Here is a 21,275-nt window from a genome sequence, read left to right on the forward strand (position 1 = left end):
TGTTTCTATTGAAACTGTACTAAATTTTTGCCTACAATTTACCTTGTTAAATATTGTAGATAAATTGCTAATACTAATAGCCAAATAGATAACACTAATGCTTTGTTTAAAAAAAATGAAAAGACAAAACAAAAAAACATGAGCAGTGGTGTTCTAAATGAAGTTATGACATCTGTCCTAATGAGTTTCTTAAATACATTTACTACTTAATGGTTTTGAAGCAACTGTTTAATTTTTAAAATTTTTGAAAACTTGCTAATAACCTTTTGTTCAGAATTTAGTAGATTGTTTAATGCAGGACATCAACTACATAATGAAAGATGCTTGAAATGCTTTTGTTATTTCAGGCAAATCAAATTAAATCAAACTATCAAACTACAAGAGAACCTTAGTCCTTTTGTTTTGTCTAAACATGTTAGTTCAGTGATGTCTTGGTGAACTGTGAGTGAACTGTATTGATTTTTCTAATCTTTAGAGACCTTCACACAGCATGAGGGCTGTTGGCATTTTGAAAAGGTTAATAAGTAGAAGCATACATGTTTTCCTTTTGTTTTGAAACTTGTTTGTAAACATAAATAAATATGCCCTTTTATTAAATAAATTCATGGCAATGTTTTTTTAAAAGACATTTCAGCATCTTTTCTCAATTCTACATATACAGTGCATCATTCTGTTCTCTTTGACCACAATTGGAATAAATTTCAAGATGGTAACAGCCCCATGAAGTACCGCTTTAATTCCTTGCTGGTAATCTAATAGAATCAGATTAAGAAAATTAACACAATTTTGCCATTTGACATACTCTTCATTGAATTTGGTTTGTCTAAAATAGTCTCACAGGTAAAAAAACATAATAATGACCACCATTGTCTTTGATACATTTATTTTAATTCTTAAGTGGCCAAATAACAGATTAGATAAAATGAGATTACATGAAAATGTAGATGCAATAATTGACCATATGCTAGAATGCCCACCTCTAAGCCCATTGGATTCTTTAGCTCTCTTTTTCTTTCCTTTGTCTACCTTCTTCCCTTTTTTGCCTCTGTCTTTACCCTTTAGAAACTGGCATGTGTTAGGGCCCAGATTTCACCAGATACACAATCCTCAAGCTGACATAAAGTTTACGAGGACTGCTACTATAACTGAGAGTGCTGACCCAGCAAAGAAACATTTAGTTGATGGTGCTTGATATTTTGGTGGGTGGGGAAATCTTTTCTCACCATCAAACCTTTGCAGTAATCCTCTGCAAGTCTCAGAAACACATTGGCTCTGTCAGCATTTGTAATTGTACATTTATTCATCAGGTATTTATAATGACTCATACTGTAAAAAAAAAGGTAGCATGATATGCTGGAAAGCATATTAGACTAGGAGTCAAGATCTGGTTTCTAGTCTTGGTTTTGCCATTAATGTGCTGCATGATCTTGGGAAAATCATTTACCCTAAATAAGGGTGGTGGACTATCTCAAAGAACCCTTTCAACTCTAAAAATTGACCCTATCAACTGGAGAGCCTACAAGGCATAGGGAATAGAGAAAAGGGAAATGTTTTCAGTTTTCTTTTTTATTTTGGTTATGCTTAAATATGAATGTAATTACCAAAAGATTTAGAAGTGCATGTGCTTTGGAGGATTTGTATTGAGCTTTTACAGTATTCATTTTTCAACTCAAGGCAATGGCTTTCTACACCAACTCTAATCCATAAACGGGTCTTATGACATCCATGAAGTAGTAGCAAGACATGCTTAGTGTGTATTTCTCTCTTTGAGACACTGTAATTTCTACCAGAAATTTCCAGAGCATTATGTAAGTAGAAAAAAATGCAAGCAAGCTGTTAAAGATCTTGGATCCCATTATAAAGTATGTATAGTTGAAATCTGTAATTCAATCACTTTTCTCTTTTATCCTCTAACCAAAAAATTGTTTAATTTTGCATCCCAAATGTTTTAATCTTTGTATATTTTTTAAAATCCTTTTCTCCTCATCATTGCCTTTTTTGTGGTTGTAAATAGACTTACTTGCACTTTGAAGATGAGTTACTCCTTGTCATCTTACAAATATGTGATATGGTAATTTTCATAACAGATGTCAGTTTTGAACCAAGAATTGGTGATTTGTTTATAAGAAAAAAAACTGGCTTCATTTCTGTGAAATTGCTCTTTGAAAATTTCTTTTTACACGTGTAAGCCAACTGAGATACCGTGATGGTGTTGATTTCTTTCAATGATGCTTACCATCTATTTTAGCCACTGAGCCTTTTATTATTTGTCTATTTGTAAAGTTTATTTGTCTTAACTCATTTAATAAATATACTGTTTATCTGTTTCTGAATGGGGACTGAACTTTTTGGATATTGATATTGGAAAATATTTTGGAATTTTTTCTACTTTAAATTTTAGAAATCTAATTGAAAATGCTATAATGTACTTGAAATGTTATGGTTGTGTTACAGTGAATCACTCTTCTAATAATATGCATGATCTTGCCTCTAAAATGAGAGTGGGTACATTGTCCCTACTCTCCTGCCCACTGTCCTCAACCCTTATAGCACAATAGATCATTTCTGCAGTCTGTGGGAATGTAATCTGCTGGTTTTAGTACAGATTAGTTTTTCACATTAGCTGTTAAGAGCTTGTTTTTATCTCATTTTCCATACTTGTCAATACCAGTTATCTGAACTCTATGGGAGAAATTAATGAAATTACTATTAGTTGTTTTTTATAATAAATTATTAATATAAACTAGCAACGTTGTTGAAATACTGAGTAAACTTTAAATGATGATGAATACCATCTTTTTCAGTTAGTATAAATCATTAGTAAATTATCGAGTATACTTAAGTACCATATTTGTGACATGAAAGATATTTTCCATTTTGTCAAATTGGGTTTATATAATGTATTAGACTTGAATTTTGAATTAAGTTCTCTTTGTAAAAATTAGCTGAGAAAGAAAGGGGAGTTTAAGCCTTTGCATGTTGACATTGTTCCTTCCCCATGCCTTCAAAATTGTGTCTTATTGCAGCTGCCTTCTTTCTTTAACCTGTGGTACTCTAAGACTCTTATACTCAAACCCCCATCAACTTTTATCTTTTTTAATTAGTCTGTTAACATTCATTTGTAGACCAAAATAAAAGATACTCTTAATAGCGTAATTACACCACCTCACTAAAAATTTGAAAAATAATCTTTCTTTTAGAATAAGTGTTTTTATACCATAAAGACTGTTTCATGTGGTCAGAAAACTGGTAGTTGTGTTTCTGTACTTTTCTCATCAGTATGTGTCACAAAGGAAATAACCAGACCAGGCACTGTGGCTCATGCCTGTAATCCTAGCACTTGGGGAGGCCAAGGCTGGACAATCATTTGAGACCATCCTGAGCAACAAAGCCAGATCCCCCTCCCAACAAAAATAAAAATAAAAAATTATCTAGTGGTGGTACCTGCAGGTAGTCGTAGCTACCAGAGTGGCTGAGGTGAGAGGATCTCTTGAACCCAAGAGTTTGAGGCTGCAGTGAGCTGTGATCACACCACTGCACTCTAGCCTGGGCAAGAGTGAGACCCTGTCTCAAAGAAAAAAAGGAAATTCGCTTTATGCAAATAGTTTCTTTTTCAACCAATTGATAGCTTTACCCCTTAAACTCGCCGTTGAGTTTGCTTTTATGCTTTACATCTAAGAACTGTTGATAACATTTTTCCTACTAAAGTATTTCAATAGCATGTTAAATCTGTATTCTGTTAGTTTAAGGTATCATTGTCGAATAGCATAATAATTGTTCCAAAGTAGGGAATCAAAGTTAAGAAAATGTGTGTGTGTGCTTATGCAGAATCAGTCTCTGGCACAACTTCCTTAACCACACTACATCCTAGGAAAACAAGTTCCCAAATCAGTAACACATAGTCTGGGTTTGGGTTCAGTGCAGGGAATCCCTAGGATTAAGGATTCATTTTTTCCAAATACATTTTCAGATCATTAGTTATAAGCACTGATACTTTTGTTAGCTATTAGGGACCTGTCACAACGTAAATTAGTATTTATGGAGTACTTGGTATGTACTAAGCACTTTACATGGATTATGTAAGCAACCTGGTAAACAGTCTGCCATTTTGCAGCAGGGAAATAGGCTTAAAGAGTTCAGGTAACTTGCTGTAGGTCACATGGCTAGGTAGTAGAGCTGGGATTCACACTTGAGGCAGACCATTTCAAGAGGCCAAACCAGTAGCCACTGGTCTTTACTGCAGGACTAGCATCTTGTTAACCTGAATCAGGGCCCAAATTTTTGAACAGTTAAAATTTTCTGCTTAACTCTTAAGCGTTTCCATTATTGCACTTTTCTGGTATCAAATGCTTCCGAGAAGATCTTAAGAATCTTCACAGCCTTCCTGGAGAATAGCTCAAAAGACTGAGGCAAAATCATCTATTAAGATGTATAATCCAAGCTTTCCTCATGATCAGACCTCCTCTAGCCAAAGAGTCAAAGATAAATTCGGTAGAATGGTGCTTTTAATAGCACATTTTGAATAGAGAATTTCATTATTTAGTGCTTTTAAGATGGGTATGTTTATTCAAAGTCTTAGAGATATTCCAATAATTTAACCTGTTGCTTTGTTTCCTAGTTTGGAATGAAAATAAATGTAACATTAGTGAGACACTCTGCATGTCTGCATTTTTTGGTTTTGAAACTTGTGAGACTAAATAGGGTGTTTTACTTTCAATTAACTTTTTATTTTGTGAAGAATTATTTTGTCCTTAAACAATATTTTCCTTTTTTTTTTTTTTTTTTTTTTTGAGATGGAGTCTCACTCCGCCGCCAAGCTAGAGTGCAGTGGCATAATAGCTCACTGCAATCTCCTCCTCCTGTGTTCAAGCAATTCCCCTACCTCAGTTTCCCAAGTAGCTGGGACTACAAGTGTGCACTACCATGCCCGGCTAATTTTTTGTATATTAGTAAAGACAGGGTTTCACCATGTTGGCCAGGATGGTCTCTATCTCCTGACCTCTCCGCCCACCTCGGCCTCCCAAAATGCTGGGATTACAGGCATGAGCCACCACACCTGGCCAATGAAAATTCTTAATGCTGTAATATTGAGCCCTGTTGCACATGGGATTTTAAATGATCCGTTTTAAAATAAGAAAATTGTAGCCATTTTAAACTACTGTCTTGATACCATTTTATATTAATATTATTTGCTTTATAAATGGTTCCCCTTGGTCTGTAAAAATTAGGTGCTGATGTTTATAATCTTAAAGATATCTTTGTTAAGAAAAGGTATCTTAAAACATTTTCCTGGAGCGGAGGTGGGCAAAGTGGTGATTTGGGAAGGTTTTGGGTGTGTCGGATGGATTGGTGATTGATGAGACTGAGGGTAGGGATATAAACAGAACAGTTAAAACATTGAGTTGTACAGGCCTGGGGTACAGAGGGAATAGACTAGGATAGTAACAGCAAAATTAAAGGGAACAGAAAAGAATGTGCACTTGAAAGCATAGAGGAAATATTTGTAGCAAAACAGGAAACCTAGTTGATGGCATTTCAAGGCATCATCTACTTTTGGATTTGTTAGCTACTTATGTGTAGAATGAAAGAACATTTAATTAGGTGACCCCTTAATTGGCAGAATGATTGGATTAACTATAAGTCTGGCGGTAGTTTTAAAGCATTGTTTGCAGATCTGTCTTGTTCATGTCTTTCAGATTTTCTGTGAAACAGTTGTTTCAATAAGGAAGTAGAAGGAAAGCTCGTCACTCTTGGGCAGCATTAAGCTGGGAAGGGTTGAGAATAAACTAGATGACAAAATCAGGAGTCAAACTGATAAGTGATGAGATGACTAAAACTATAGTTTAATATAGACAGATGTAAAATCCTGCTCTTTGGGACCTAAAGTCAGAAACGAAATGACAAGAGAAGGCAGATGCCTCCTTAAATGTGGGAAAACTATAGGTTTGGTTGACAAAATGGAAAAGGTGCATTCTAGAGTCCAGAATCCTGGCCTTGAGGGACATATGAAGGTTTGGAATAAATGCAATAAGCAATGTTCCTGAAAAGAAGAAGAGACAAAGGCTAGTTTGAGCATCAGTGAGGAAAACCAGGACATGAGTATACATTTTGGTCACCAACAAGACAGATACACTAAAGCTGAGAACAGGTATGAAGTTGAAGGTGGCTCAGGTTTAGGTACCAAGGTAACATAACCTAAAGAAAGCAAAGCCATTCAGGTCAGTCACAGCAGGAGCAAGGTGACCAACTCAAACAAATACCTCCAAGAAGCTATGAATGGCTCTTCATTTGCTCCTTAACAACTCTAACCTCACATAGTTGTCACTTGCCTCTCTTTTTCCATTGCTATGAGTACATTATGTGCTCATGTGTTCTCCCTGGCCCTGTAAATTCCTCGAGGCCTCTTTTGTACTTCTCTCTCTTCACAGTGCTTGCACCACCCTGCCTCTCCTTCCTCAACACAACAGACGTGTAAAAGAAAGTGCTGTTTATTTTCCGAGGAAAATCACTTCTCTGGGAGAGGGCGTTAAGGCTCAAAGAGTGAATCTCTGAGGCAGTATTTTTTCCTAGCAGTTCACCAGAACTGGGTTCTAAATGGTTCCAACTCTTAAACCAACTTTTAATATCTTGAGTCCTCAGTTTCCTCAACAGGAGTATGAGTATTGCAATTTCTGCCCTGCTTTAGAAGTTGAGATGAACTTGAAAATGTGAAAGCACTTTTAACAATTATAAAGCACAGTACAAGGTAAGCCTATTGACTGAGCAACTGAAACCTGTGAAGAACTGTTCCTGCCTCCTCTAAGAAATTTGGCTTAAATAAAAAATTTCAGAGTTGAAAAAGACCCTTAAGTCCCGGCTGGGTCATAAATACCCAGGCATTATACAGGTTACCCTGGAGATTCATCTCATTAGAATAATAGTGTTTGCATCCATTTCAATTTTTTCTGTTTTTAGTCAATTTTCCCTTGTAAAAAGAAGAAGCAGCTTGCTTTCCTCTGGGTGGTAAATGAGGGTGCTAGTGATCCAGTCATACAGTTTTTTATTATTTATTATTTAGCTGAACACTAGAGCTGCTCTGATGGTTTGAAACCATTACCAAGTTTAATTGCTCTTTTTGTTCCCAGTCATATCTTTATTCCCATAATAAACCATAGGATAGATCAGTACTTCCCAAACTTTGCTGTACATTGGCGTCACTTGGGAGAACTTTAAAACATACTGGTGCCAGGCTCCCAGCTCAAGCATTGTAGTCTAGGGTGTGGCCTGAGTGAGCACTGACACTTAAAAAATTCCCAAATGATTCTAATATGCAGCCACACTTTGGGAACTACTGAGTAAAACAGAGGGAAGCATTGAGAACCACAATAATGAAATGCAAGAAGTTAATGAGCATAAAAGAGAAAGTATATAGGTGAGTATATTAAACTTAGGTTTTTGTTCTTTTTAGACAGGTTACAGTCCTAGCTCACTGCAGCCTCGAACTTCTGAGCTCAGGTGTTCCTCCTGCCTCAGCCTCCTGAGTAGCTAGGACTGTAGAGGCATGCCACCACACCCAGCCAACTTTTTTTTTTTTTTACTTTTTGTAGAGAGGGAGCCTCACTATGTTGCCTAGACTGTTCTCAAACTCCTGGCCTCAAACAATCCTCTCATCTCAGCCTCCTGAAGTCTGGGATTACAAGTGAGCTGCTACGCCCAGCCAAGCTTAATTTTTTTGTTGTTGTTTTGTTTTGTTTACTGTTATTAAAAACCTGAATTCTTGGTGGAAGTTTACTTATACCAGGTTGAAAACGTCTTTATCTCATTTTTAAAAATGTTCCACCATGTTGTCCAGGCTGGTCTTTAATTCCTGAACTCACACAATCTGCCCACCTCAGCCTCCCAAAGTGCTAGGATTACAGGTGTGAGCCACTACGCCCGGCCCAGGTAGCTCTTAATTACAGTGGGATGGCAGGCTTGCATACCAAGTCTATCCCTGGTAAACTGGGACATATGGGCACCCCACGAGGATGTTCTATGTTCTTGAAGGACAGTTGTAGAAACTGGAGATGTTGAGCAAGGAAGAGAAGATGGGAATGGAGTTTGGGGGCTGAGGGACTTGCAAGCTGCCTTTATATATCTGAAAATCTCTGCAAAGAACTGGTTTGATAGGATTTTAAAGTTGTTTTTTTTTTTTTTTTTTTTTTTTTTTTTTTTTTTTTTTTTTTTTTTTGAGACGAAGTCTTGCTCTTGTCCCTCAGGCGGAGTACAATGGCACGATCTCGGCTTACTGCAACCTCCGCCTCTCGGGTTCAAGCGATTCTCCTCCCTCAGCCTCCCAAGTAGCTGGGATTATAGGTGCCTGCCACCACACCCGGCTAATTTTTGTAGTTTTAGTAGAGACGGGGTTTCACCATGTTGGCCAGGATGGTCTCGAACTCCTGACCTCAGGTGATCCGTCCGCCTTGGCCTCACAAAGTGCTGGGATTACAGGCGTGAGAAACTGCACGTGGCCAGGATTTTAAAACTTAAGAGTGACTGGACCAAGTCATTTCTGGTATACCATTTCAGATACAGCGAAATGGTCATGAGTTCGGTGGTTGAACAAATCCTAGATGATACTAACTAGCTGTGTGGTCACAGGCAACTTTAACTTCTTTATTACAAGAGAGGGGTAGAGTTATAATGACTTACTGAGGTAAAATACAAAAGCAAGTGACCCAGAATAGGGGCTTAATAAGTCAGTTTGTGCACTGTAACTATAATTGGATATGGTACAGACCACTTGGGTATGCTATGGGATCTTTTAGGGGTTAACTGGATGGCTGGAGCCAATATTTTTTGACCAATTTGACTTAGAAATTGTTCTTACAGACAACAACAAAAAATCAACTAGCAATTTTTCCCAGGCACAAGGTGATTTTATATAAACATCTAATTTTAAAGGTGTATACTCTTAAATATAAATACTTTAAATATTCATCATAAAATCTGACATTTTCCTGCCAAGTGATACATGCTGTTTACTTTCAACTGTGCCAAAAAGTACAATATATTAGAAATAAACTTAAAGCATATTGCCTGATTTTGAAGCTGTATCTATAAATATAGGCTAGATGGCTTTGGTCACAGGCAGGCAGATCACCTGAAGTCAGGAGTTCAAGACCAGCCTGGACAACATGGTGAAACCCCGTCTCTACTGAAAATACAAAAATTAGCCAGGCATGATGGCACCCACCTGTAATCCCAGCCACTTGAGAGGCTGAGGCAGGAGAATCGCTTGAACCTGCGAGGCAGAGGTTGCAGGGAACCAAGATCAAGCCACTGCACTCCAGCCAGGGCAACAGAGTGAGAAACTGTCTCAAAAAAAAAAAAAAAAAAAAAAAAAAAAAAAAAAAAAAAAAAAACTTTGATGAAGTATTGCTAGCAAGTTATTTAATATGTGCTGGCCCTAGTACAATGAGGGGGGTGAAGTGAATCAGGTATTGTAAACTGGTAGCATGTGAGCTCTATCTAATCCATAGATGTGCTTGGCTTGGCCAGAAATGGTAATGACTCACAAGGTTTTTGTTTGTTTGTTTGTTTTATTTTATGTTTTTCATTGTTTGCCTACATTGAAAATTGGATTTCACCAAAAACATCCACATGTTTTGGCATCTGGCAGCATTAGGCCTTCATTCCCATATGGTAACAATAACCTAGTGCTTTTCCTACCCTCCAGTTTGCCACTGTCCCCAGCACTCCCTCTGGTCTCTGTGCCACTGTAATTTATCAGTATTGGTGGCCATTATTGTTTCGGTAATGGTAGAACTAAGAGGAAAGTGAAATATTTTTTTGCTATCAAGTGTGAAATAAGGAAACATTTATAAGGATTTACTTTAAAGAGAAATTCTCGTCACTCTGGTCATCTTCACTCATATTTTACCTGCCTGACCCCATAGGCATTTATATGGAAACTGTAACCTCTTGTAAAATTTTAGAGCCATAAGGAACCAGCACTTTGGACCAGACAGTCATACTTTTCCTGGTATAGATGAATGAGTTAAGACTAATTATGCCTTTCCTGGTATAGATGAGTGAGTTAAGATTTCTGAGAAATTATGACTTGCCCAAGATCCTAGTTAAAAATAAAGTTAGGGCTGAATCTAGATGGTAGAATGTTGTCTTTATATTAGATATTTAGAACTTTTATTTTTTACCTTTATTTTTAAATAATGAAAATTAGTATAAATTCTCTTTAGAGTAAACAAACCTTCCAACAACTCTCCACTCCACAAAATATATATGTAACTCATGGCTTTCTAAAAGCAGATTTTTAGCACTTTCTGACAATTTCAAGAAACTTTTTAGCTTAATAAGCTTTAGTTTTGCCACAGTGTTTGTAGCAAATTTATTTAAAGAGACCATGTGAAAAGTATTGAATTTTGTGTTACTGGTTTTCCTTTTCTCAAAACTGAAGAACCTGGGCAGATCTTGTCCATTGAAAGCCACACAACCCTTGACCCTTGGATCTGGAGATTTCTGGAAGTCGTAAATTTGGTTTGGTCTGTCAGGAAAAGACTTCGCAGTGGCTCTCAATTGCCTGTGGAACTGGAAAACCCACAAATAATAAATTCACTTTTATAGATAATTTCAGTCTTCTCCAAAATTACTTAATGCAAATAACAAATGAACAAATTATTTTGTTTTTGTGCTTTTTTTCTTCCCCTCTCTGGTTTCTGGAAAGGGAAACAGTCCAAATAAGTTGGAAAGCAGATAACATGGGTAATTCACAATTGGATCTATACTAATTTAGTCATTATTAGTATGTATAAAAATGTAAAGCTCTTTTGAGGCCAGGTGCACTGGCTCAGACCTGTAATCCCAACACTTTGGGAGGCTGAAGCAGGCAGATCACCTGAGGTCAGGAGTTCAAAATCAGCCTGATCAACATGGAGAAAGCCCGCCTCTACTAAAAATACAAAAATTAGCTGGGTATGGTGGTGTGTGCCTGTAATCCCAGCTACTCGGGAGGCTGAGGCAGGAGAGGTGCTTGAATCCGAGAGGCAAAGGTTGCAGTGAGTCGAGACCACGCCACTGCACTCCAGTCTGGGCAAAAGAGTGAGACTCTGTCTCAAAAATAAAATAAGATAAAGCTCTTTTGAGACTTACCATGAGACTAATTGAATTCATTTTAAAATAGACCCAAAAGGAATTATAGCTAATAGCTTTACTTTAAAACATCTTAGCTTTTACACTTTCTCTTTTGAAACACTGCTTTCAGCATTGAATTGTAAACCACTTTATATGGGAGATTTTGTGTTATATTTGTTATGAAACATTCCCAAATATAAATATCTGGTTTTTATTTCAGATTATAATAATAATCTATGCTCTCTATTAAGTTGGCAAGTATATAATGACAAAGAAAATTACCATTAAGCGTATCACACAGACTTAAAATTTTCGTGTATATATTTGGAAGCTTGTGTTCTGTGTGTGAATACCATCATTCATGTCTAGCCAAACCATTGGAACTGTAGACAGCTGGGGTTTTAGATACATACCATTCAGCTGATGGATTTAGGAATGGCCCACTGCAATTTAAATTGCAAGGTGGGACAAGAAACACTTTTTTAAAAAAAGTTTGCATATATGAAGGTATGAGGCATGGGCCATCAATCACTGACCAGGCTGGCTGAGAGGAAGAGAGCAAAGGATCTTGGTTCACAATGAGGCTGTCCGTGAGAAAGAAAGAAGTGAGAGTGAAAATGCTGTGTGACTAACATCCTCAGCAACTGTATGAGAAGTCCGCCTCCTTTCCAAAAGGGCTATAAAATGAAACATAATAAGCATGAAACATAATAAGCAGTGGCCCAAGTCACTCTTCTGTGAGACCCCCATAAGTGGAAAGAAGGACGTAAATGGAGAAGCCATTTCATCAGAGAGAGGGAGATGATGTAGGCTAAACAGGAAACGCATCAAATGACAATAGACCCAAGGGGCAAGTGTGGAAGACCCAAGCTGAGTGACAATGGCAAGGCAGTGTTGTAGTAACAAGCAGCCTTGTTACTCTAATAACTCAAAGTGATGCTTTGGATTCTGTTTCAGAAACCATTGCACGTCTCCCCTATGCAGGGACTATGCTAGGCAGAAGGGAAGCCAAAATGAAAAAGAATCCCCGATATCTGAGACTGATACAGGAACAATTATAATACCACACTAAGGGCAATAATGATGCCAAACAGGGTATGTTGGAGGGTTAACTTCAACAAGCATGGGGACCCAGGGATAAAGAATATCTAACAAAGTCCACGGGCAAGAACAGAGATGGATGAGGTTTTGCCATATGGGAGAAATGGTGACAGTTCAGACTGAAAACAGCTGGTACAATGAAGCAGGAGAGATAATGATATTTCTTCATCATCTACAAACTCATAAGGTAAGCAGTAGAGCTGAATTCCCTACTCTTTCAGATTTATTGATTTACAGCTGTTTAAAATATAGTAAAAATCTCTCTAACATAAGATAATGAGAAAGCCTTATCTCATTAACCAGATTCTTGGAGATAAGGGATTATATTGCTTTTAGATATGTAAATGTCATTTAAACACAGAGAGTAGCTGTGTTTGATACTAAGAGTTTTGGAAACTGACAATGAAACATTTCTTATAAATGGGTGCTTTTGACATGTTTTCTAGCATTTAAACCTTTCCCCTTACAATCTTGATTATGCCGTAAATTTGCTAAGTTAACTTTCCTTTTGCTTTCATCTAAAGCAAAGTAAATCCTGAAAATAAATAAAGTAGTGTGCTATTTTGTGCAAAATAATACTGATAACATTTTGGTTAGCAAAATGAAATAATATACCTGAAATAAATAATGTACCTAGTAAATCTGTACTCATGGGTCGATTTGATGACAGAAAGGAAAAGAAAGCTTAAAGATAAATATCTCTAAAGTTACACTTTCAATGCCATCTGTACAAACTTCATGTCAAGATCTAACAGAAAAAAAAAAACTGTCTTATGCCAACACAACTAATTCCATGAAGTTTGGATCATCACAAAACTCAAATTGTTTTATGATTTATTTTGTCTGTGTCTTTTAACTGTACAGTACATTTTACTGTATATACAGTTTTATGGAATGTGGAGGCAGCATCTGATTTAATATTTTCTATTCAGACTGTTTACTTTGTAGTCAAACATTCTTCAAAAACATTTTAGTCTCCCCTCCCCTCACCCACTCTGATTTTCCAGAGTAGGCTGTCAGTTCCTATTTAGAAAGGTTAATTGAGACCTGGAGTCTCAAAGCCTCTGATACAGAAGCAACTTTTGCTGTCCTTAACAGATTTCTTTGAATTTGCTGCCAGGTCTGATTCTACATGTAAATATTTAAATGAGTTAGTAAAAAAAAAAAAAGAGTGGTGAAGCAAGGATACCATAAAGTAATTTATGACATGAGAAAATGAACTTTCATTTCCACATACTTCTTTTTGCAAACTTCTTGGTTATTGTCAAATTTGCAGATGTCTTTCTTACTGCTCTTCATTAAACTTTCACCCTCCTGTGGAATTGCTGAGTCAACCAGGAGATAATGCAACACATTTGCAGGAGCCCATTCTGTTTTAATTATCTCCCCTTAATGTCACCAAGGAGGTGGGGTTGAGAAGGCCTTTTGCTGTGACCCTTAACTCTTGAAAAGTGAGCATCTTCTTATGAGAGCTTTGAGCAGCTTCGAGCAGTTCACTTCGGACTGCTGACATGTTTGTTTTTTACCTCTCCAAAAAGCAGAGCCTGCTTTGGAATGCAGTGGAAATAACCCACCACAGAAGAAATAGTCTGTAAACCGAAGAACTTGCTGTGAATGTTGGCTTTTTGCCACAGCCTCCTGCAGGGAAGGAAGAAACCTTGTCTCTTTCCACCACCTCACTTCCTCTTTCCAGCCAGAGGACACCCACCAAATTTAGACAAGAGGAAGGTCCTGAGAGGAGAGCCAGGCTCTGCACTTACTGGTCTGTGCCTGAACTGTCCAATTGGAATATAATGTGAGCCACATGAGTAATTTTTTTATTTTCTAGTGACTGCATTAAAAAAGTAAAAAGACACAGATGAAATTAATAATATATTTTAACCCATCATATCCAAAACATTGCAATTTCAACATGCAATCAATAGGAAATTTAACAAGATATTTTTGCATTCTTTTTTAACAGAGTCTTCAAACTCAAGGTGTTTATTTTACACTTACAGCGTATCTCTATTCAGACATTAAATTTTCATTGGAAAGACATGTTTGGTTATTTAATTTTCATAAAATTAACAGCTGAAAGGATAGATTCACAAGTTGTTCCAAGTATACTAAAAATTGCTTTTTAATAACTGACCAAGTGTCAGTTTTTTTAAATAAATTGAAATGAAGTAAAATAAAAAAAAAAAAATTCTTAGGTCCATAGCCACATTTAAAGGGTTCAATTGCCACATGTGGCTGGTGGTTACCATATCGACAGCAGAGAATCATAAACTTGCGAGTTAACGTGTGATCCACAAAATGGCAGCATCAGCATCACCCAGGATGTTACTAAAAAGGCAGAATCTCGGGCCTCACTCCAGATCTACGGAATTGGAATCTACATTTTAAGAAGACCAGCAGGTGATCTGTATGCAAAATGGAGTTGGGCAACACGGATCTATTTAACACATCAGGAAAATTAGTATTATCACATCCTTTTTACAGATGAGTAGATTGAGGCTCAGCAAAGTTGCATAATGTGCTGAAAATCACAGAGCTAATAAGTGAGGGAGCTGAAATTCAAACAAAACCTTGCCCATTTTTAAGCCTACACTCTCTAATATTTACCACGTTCTTTCTAATAGTTGTCTCCTAAAGCATGGAACATGATACTACTGATGGTATGAAAGTTAATTCTAAATTGTGCCCAGAGAGCATTTTTAAAAGCACTAAAATACAAAGTTTAAAAATGTGTCCCTTTTCCATCCTTTTTTAGTTTAGAAAACTAGAAAGTAAAGTCAAGGATAATATCGCTGCGTGCCACCACTATGTTTTCAATCCCTAACACTTGCTGAAAGTGCGCTCCAGTCTCAGAACCTTTGGCAAAGCATCTGGCTAAGTCTTTCTAGCTTTAGTTCCTTTCATTGAAATTATTCTTACTTTTACCTGCTATTTATGGCAAATGATACTGGCTTTTCGTTTATAGGCTGATACATAAAGTAGATGTATTTAAGAGAGAGTAGTTGTAAATGTGCCTACAGATGGCACACAGATATGGCCACATGAAAGGAGGCCTGGGAATGACTGAGGTGTGGGAAACAATGCCCTGAAGGAAGCTGCCTCACCCCAGAGACAGAGTCACCAGCTGTTCAAGCCCTAGAGAAGACTGAAGCACCCAGAGTATTGTGAACTTTTGTTGAGAGTCAGCTGAACTTCTCTCCCAACGCCAGTGCCCCCATCACAGTGCCCCTTCAAAGCAATTAACAATCATTATAATTGTGTGTGTACGTGTGTGTGTGTGTGTGTGTGTGTGTGTGTGTGGTGGATGCTAATTGTATTTGTTTGCTTGTCTGGTTGCCGATACGGTTTGGCTGTGTCCTGACCCAAATCTCTTCTTGAATTGTAGTTCCCATAATCCCCACATGTCGTGGGAGAGACCTGGTGGGAAGTAATTGCATCATGGGGGCAGTTACCCTCGTTGCTGTTCTTGTGACAGTGAGTGGATTCTCACGAGATCTGATGGTTTTGTAATGGGCTGTTCTCCCTTTGCCTCAGCACTTCTGTCTCCTGCCACCATGTGAAGAGGGTATGTTTGCTTCCCCTTCAGTCATAATTATAAATTACCTGAGGCCCCCCCAGCAATGCAGAACTGTGAGTCAATTAAACCTTTTTCTGTTATACATTACCAAGTCTCAGGTATTTCTTCACAGCAGCGTGAGAACGTACTAATACAGTTAGTTGCCCAGCATTTTCTACATCCCAGCACAGAAAAGCAAAAAGTCAGATCCCTAATCTCAACACAACAGTAAGGCTATGGGCTTAAGACATAAGCCCAGACAATTGGACACTGCCGCTGGTTGATGAATATAGAGCAAGTGCTTTAAAGGGGCAAGGGCAGCTTAAAGTTCATATGGCCATGGTGGAGACAGCACAGTGGCTGCATTAATGTCCTATGGTGGCAGTGATTTCAGTGGCAGGATTCCAGCAAGGGCAACAGGAATGCCCTGACCAGGTCTGGGCTCAGGGGCCCACACCCTCTTAGTAATGCTCCATTTTCTAGGTTCAATTGCTCTGTGGTTTCCACAGTATCTGTGAGTACACAGCAATATTCTGAAACTACTTCCCCCAGAGGTAACCAAAGTTGGTTTCTGTCTTTTGCAATTAAAAACCTGTACTGTTAGAGTGGGGTTCTTTGATTGTCCACCTACCCCACTAGACTACCAGCCCGCATGAAAGTGGAGTTTATATCCACTTGCTCACATTGCATAAGCCCCCAGGACCTGTTCCATGGCTTCAAACATAGTTATTGCTCAATAATTATTTGCTGAATGAATGAATGAATGGGTGTTGAGCATATAGGACATGCCAATAAACACTTGAGGAATATTGAAAAGTGACACTTTTACTTTCTCAAAACAAACTAAGCATATTCTATGATTAAAAAGATTCTGCCTATGAAAATTTTAACCTAAAAGATAAATGAATAATACCTAAATTAAAAGTACCCTTTATTCACAAATTGATTCACTCAAAATTCCATCGCTGATTTTTCTAGGGTTAAGTTTTGTTTTCTAATTATAAACTATTAGAAGAGCTTAAACAGAACAGAACATAAAGTTAAAAGCTAGATTTTATGCAGTGAATATGTAATACTTTCAAAATTAAAGGAAAAAATTTATTTGAAAAATAATATTCAGAGTCATTGGTAACACAACATGGTTCAGCCATGAAGATCACACATATCTGAAATGAAAACATCAATCCAGAATTGTCAAAAATTAGCATGTGGCTCGCTAAATTGCAAAACGGTGCTAAGCAGTTTGCCAACATTATTAAGCCTCAAAACAACCTAGGAGTTAACCCCCCCTCCTTTTTTTTTTTTTTTTTTTTTTTGCCCTTCTCTAGAAGAGGTAACTAAGGCATAGAAGAGACTCTAAGTGATTTGCATTTACTGCACAAAGAACATTTATTACCTTGTCTAAATTTTGTGAATATTGTTGGTGAGGTGGGTATTTCTTTCTTCCCACTCCAAGCTTATCTCCTTTTCCTATGAAGTTTTCAGCTCAAGGGAGTAGGAACTAGTTATCTGATTGGTATATTCAATAAGCTGAATTTTACTAGTAGGCAGGATCACTCGGGGTAAAAGTTAGCCCTCATGTATGACACTCTTCTTTTTGGCCACCAAAACATTCTATTCAAAGTTCCTACAAACTTCACTGGACCATTCTTTCACCCCCTTAATATGTCCTCAGTATCCTTCCTACTCAGCTTAGTCATTATAATCTCTCCCTTGCTTACATCCTTATCTCCATTACCTACATCTTGTTTCATCTACCCTGGTTAAATCTACCTCTCTGCCTACCCAGCACCAGCCCTTGAAGGTGGTTAGAGAAAAGCACAGCCATGCTGACTAACCTCACTTTGACCCTCAGGTAGCCCCATGATGCTGCCAGGAGTTCATACTGTATGTCCCTCATGCATTCACTCTCCCACCCTATATATAAGGTGGGAGAGTGAATATAATATAAATATTATATATTAAATATATACAAAATATTAATATATAATATAATATATTATATATCAAATATATATAAAATATTAATATATAATATAAATATTATATATTAAATATAAGGTGCCTATTTGACAGCCTTTTCTCATTCCTCAAACCTCCAATACACCCCACATTCTCATTCTCAGCTACTGACCTTGTTTCCTACTTCACTGAAAAATTGAGTCAATCAGAAGAGAATTTTAGCGAATCCCACCACCACATCGACTCACCAGCATCTGCACCCACACACTCTGCCTTCCAACTGGCATCACAGGACTTGCCATGGGCTCCTAACCAACCATCCCTTGAGCACCAGATCCCAGGACCCCTCACCTATGCAAGGACGATTTGCCACCTCCCTCCTAAATCATCAGCCTTTTCCTTTTTGCTGGCTTATTCCCATGGGCATGTAAACCTCTTGAACTCATTTCACCCCCATCCCACAAGTCACCACATGATTGTTTTACTCCTTTTCGCAGCAGAATTCCTCAGAGATTTCTATCACCAGTTCCTCTCCTCACATTCTCTCTTAAAACCACTACACTCAGCCTTTTGCCCCTATGATTCCTCTTAAATTGCTCTTGTTAAGAATATCAATGACCTCCACACTATCTAATCCAATGCTCGTATTCCCAGTCCTCCTCTTAGTAAATCAAACAACATCATCAGACCGTGGATGACTCCTCCCTAAGACTCTTTCTTCACTTGCTCCCCGTACACCACACCCTCTTGATTCTCAACGTATTTTCTTGGTTACTTTCTCTCAGTCTCTTTTGAAGGTTCCCTTTTCTTTATCTTGAAGGATAAGTCCTTGATTCTGGTCTCTATCTTTACTTCCTTCCTTGGTGATCTCATTATGACCTTAAATCTTTATGCAATCACATCTATTTCGAGCCACCTTTCCTGAACTCGAGATAGGTGTACCTGTGGCTTGACTGACATCTCTACTTGGATGTCTAATAGATGCCTGGAAAGCAACATTTCCACAAATAAGCTCCTGATCTTTCCCCTGTCCATACTCTTCTTCAACTCAATTAATGGCAACTTCATTTTTTTATTTCCTACGCCAAACTTTGAAGTCATCCTTGATTTCCCTTTTCTCTTAGTACCCCATCTCTAATCCAGCAGGAAATTAGCTCCAGCTTCAGAAGATGGTCAGAATCCAACTACTTTCATACCACCTCCCATGCTATCACCCTGTCCTAAGCTGCCATCACCTCTGTGTAGATTGCTGCAGTGGCATCCTAACTGGTTTCCCTCCTTCTGCCCTTGTCCCCTGAAGTCAATTCTGAGCAGAGTAGCAACAGTGACTGTGTTAGGTCTCTCTAGAGGGACAGAACTAATTAAATATATATATGTGAGTTTATTAAGTATTAATACTCACCAGGTCCCACAATAGGCCATCTGCAGGCTGAGGAGCAAGGAGAGCCAGTTGAGTTCCAAAACTGAAAAACTTGGAGTCTGATGTTTGGCAGCAGGAAGCATCCAGCACGGGAGAAAGACGTAGATGGGGGCTAGGCCAGTCACTTTTTTCACATTTTTCTCCCTGCTTTTATTCTAGCCTCGCTGGCAGCTGATTAGATTGTGCCCACCCAGATTGAGGGGAGATCTGCCTCCCCCAGCCCACTGACTCAAACGTTAAATCTTCTTTGGCAACACCCACACAGACACACCTAGGAGCAATGCTTTGTGTCCTTCAATTCAATCAAGTTGACGCTCAGTATTAACCATCACAGTGACCATTTCAGAATATGCAATATAATTAAAATATAAATCAGATCACAAATCTTTCTCTCCATACCCTGCAATGACTAGTTAAACTTCACCGTGTCCTTTGGACTCCATATAATCTGCCCTCTTTACCTCTCCATCCTCATCATCTATGACTCTTCACATCAGGCCTTCTTCATTAGCTACAGTGGCCCCTTTGCTGTTCCCTAAAAACATCAGGTATGGTCTCACTGTAAGATCTTAGCTTAACTGTTACCTCTGTCTGAAACACTCCTCGTACAGATAGCCACATGGCTGGCTTCCTCACTTCCTCTAAGCCTTTGCTCAAATTTCACCTTCTCACTAAGATACTCAGACCACCTGTGACAGCTTGTGTTTTCAAAATACCCATACCAGTATCTCGTATCTGTGTCTATTCATCAAAGGTCATCTTCCCATTCCCCTATTAAGAGATGGAGTCTGTGTCCCTTCCCTCTTGAAACTGGGTGAACTTTTGTGACTCTCTCAACCAGAAGTCACACTATGTGATGAGGCCAGGTCATAAAAGACAATTCAGGCCAGGCACGGTGGCTCATGCCTGTAATCCCAGCACTTTGGGAGGCCGAGACGGGCGGATCACGAGGTCAGGAGATCGAAACCATCCTGGCTAACACAGTGAAACCCTGTCTCTACTAAAAAATACAAAAAACTAGCCAGATGAGGTGGCGGGCACCTGTAGTCCCAGCTACTCGAGAGGCTGAGGCAGGAGAATGGCGGGAACCCAGGAGGCAGAGTTTGCAGTGAGCTGACATCCGGCCACTGCACTCCAGCCTGGGCGACAGAGCGAGACTCCGCCTCAAAAAAAAAAAAAAAAAAAAAAAAAAAAAGACAATTCAGTACCATTCTCTATTAAAAGAAACCAGGGCTCCTTATAGAAACGACTGATTCCAGGGCTAGGGTGGGAAAAATACAAGTGAACCTGGAGCATCTTGCAAGGAATGTACACAGAAGGTAAGGGAATGATCAAAAACTTAAAGAATGGGGTCTTCTCAAAGGGACACTAGACCCAAACTAAAGGAACCCCCAATTCCCAAAGCTGGAAAAATTGGAGCAATAAAGTAACACAGTATTGGATTATAACCCAAAGTATACAATAAATATACACAAGTCCACAGTGATATATAAGTGTGTGTATACATATGTGATATATATATGTGTGTGTGTGTGTATGTGTGTGTGTGTGTGTGTGTGTGTGTGTGTGTATGAGGGAGGAGAGTCAAATCTTCCAGACAGAAAAATTCCAAATACTAACCACTCCAGGTGGTGGAATTTAGCCACCTCATCCCGTGATAGTGGGTTAGAGTTAGTGACTTGCTTCCAATGAATAGAATACAGAAAGGGAAAAATAAGAATTTTACTGGGGAGAAATGTGGCAAACATTACCCCTTAACCAGGTGATCAAAGTTAACATCACCCACATGGATATCATGTACCCCCAGGTGCGATGTGTTGAGAAGGGCACTTCACCACAGTAGTCTTCTTTCCAAAAACCTATTCCCTCCATCTAATCACGAGAAAAACATCATACAAATCCAATTTGAGAGACATTCTATAAAATAAGTGACTAGTGGGGGCGGAGCAAGATGGCCGAATAGGAACAGCTCCAGTCTCCAACTCCCAGCGCGAGCGACACAGAAGACCGGTGATTTCTGCATTTTCAACTGAGGTACTGGGGTCATCTCACTAGGGAGTGCCGGACAATCGGTGCTGGTCAGCTGCTGCAGCCTGACCAGCGAGAGCTGAAGCAGGGCGAGGCATC

General features: G+C 38.5%; 1 protein-coding gene across 1 annotated transcript in view; it reads right to left on the bottom strand.

The window, feature by feature from the left end:
- Positions 1 to 5,973: 5,973 nt before the first annotated feature.
- The window catches only part of LOC108524454 (uncharacterized), a 72,342-nt gene continuing 57,040 nt past the window's right edge, over positions 5,974 to 21,275 (bottom strand). The window contains exons 7-8 of the mRNA XM_017865565.1: positions 10,229 to 10,566; positions 5,974 to 6,040 (exon numbers count right to left, since the gene is read on the bottom strand). Of these exons, the coding sequence (XP_017721054.1) occupies positions 5,974 to 6,040; positions 10,229 to 10,566 (405 nt within the window). The remainder of the gene's footprint in view (positions 6,041 to 10,228; positions 10,567 to 21,275) is intronic.

This window comes from Rhinopithecus bieti, unplaced genomic scaffold (genome assembly GCF_001698545.2).
Source record: "Rhinopithecus bieti isolate Rb0 unplaced genomic scaffold, ASM169854v2 scaffold_82361, whole genome shotgun sequence".
Classification (NCBI taxonomy): Eukaryota; Metazoa; Chordata; class Mammalia; order Primates; family Cercopithecidae; genus Rhinopithecus; species Rhinopithecus bieti.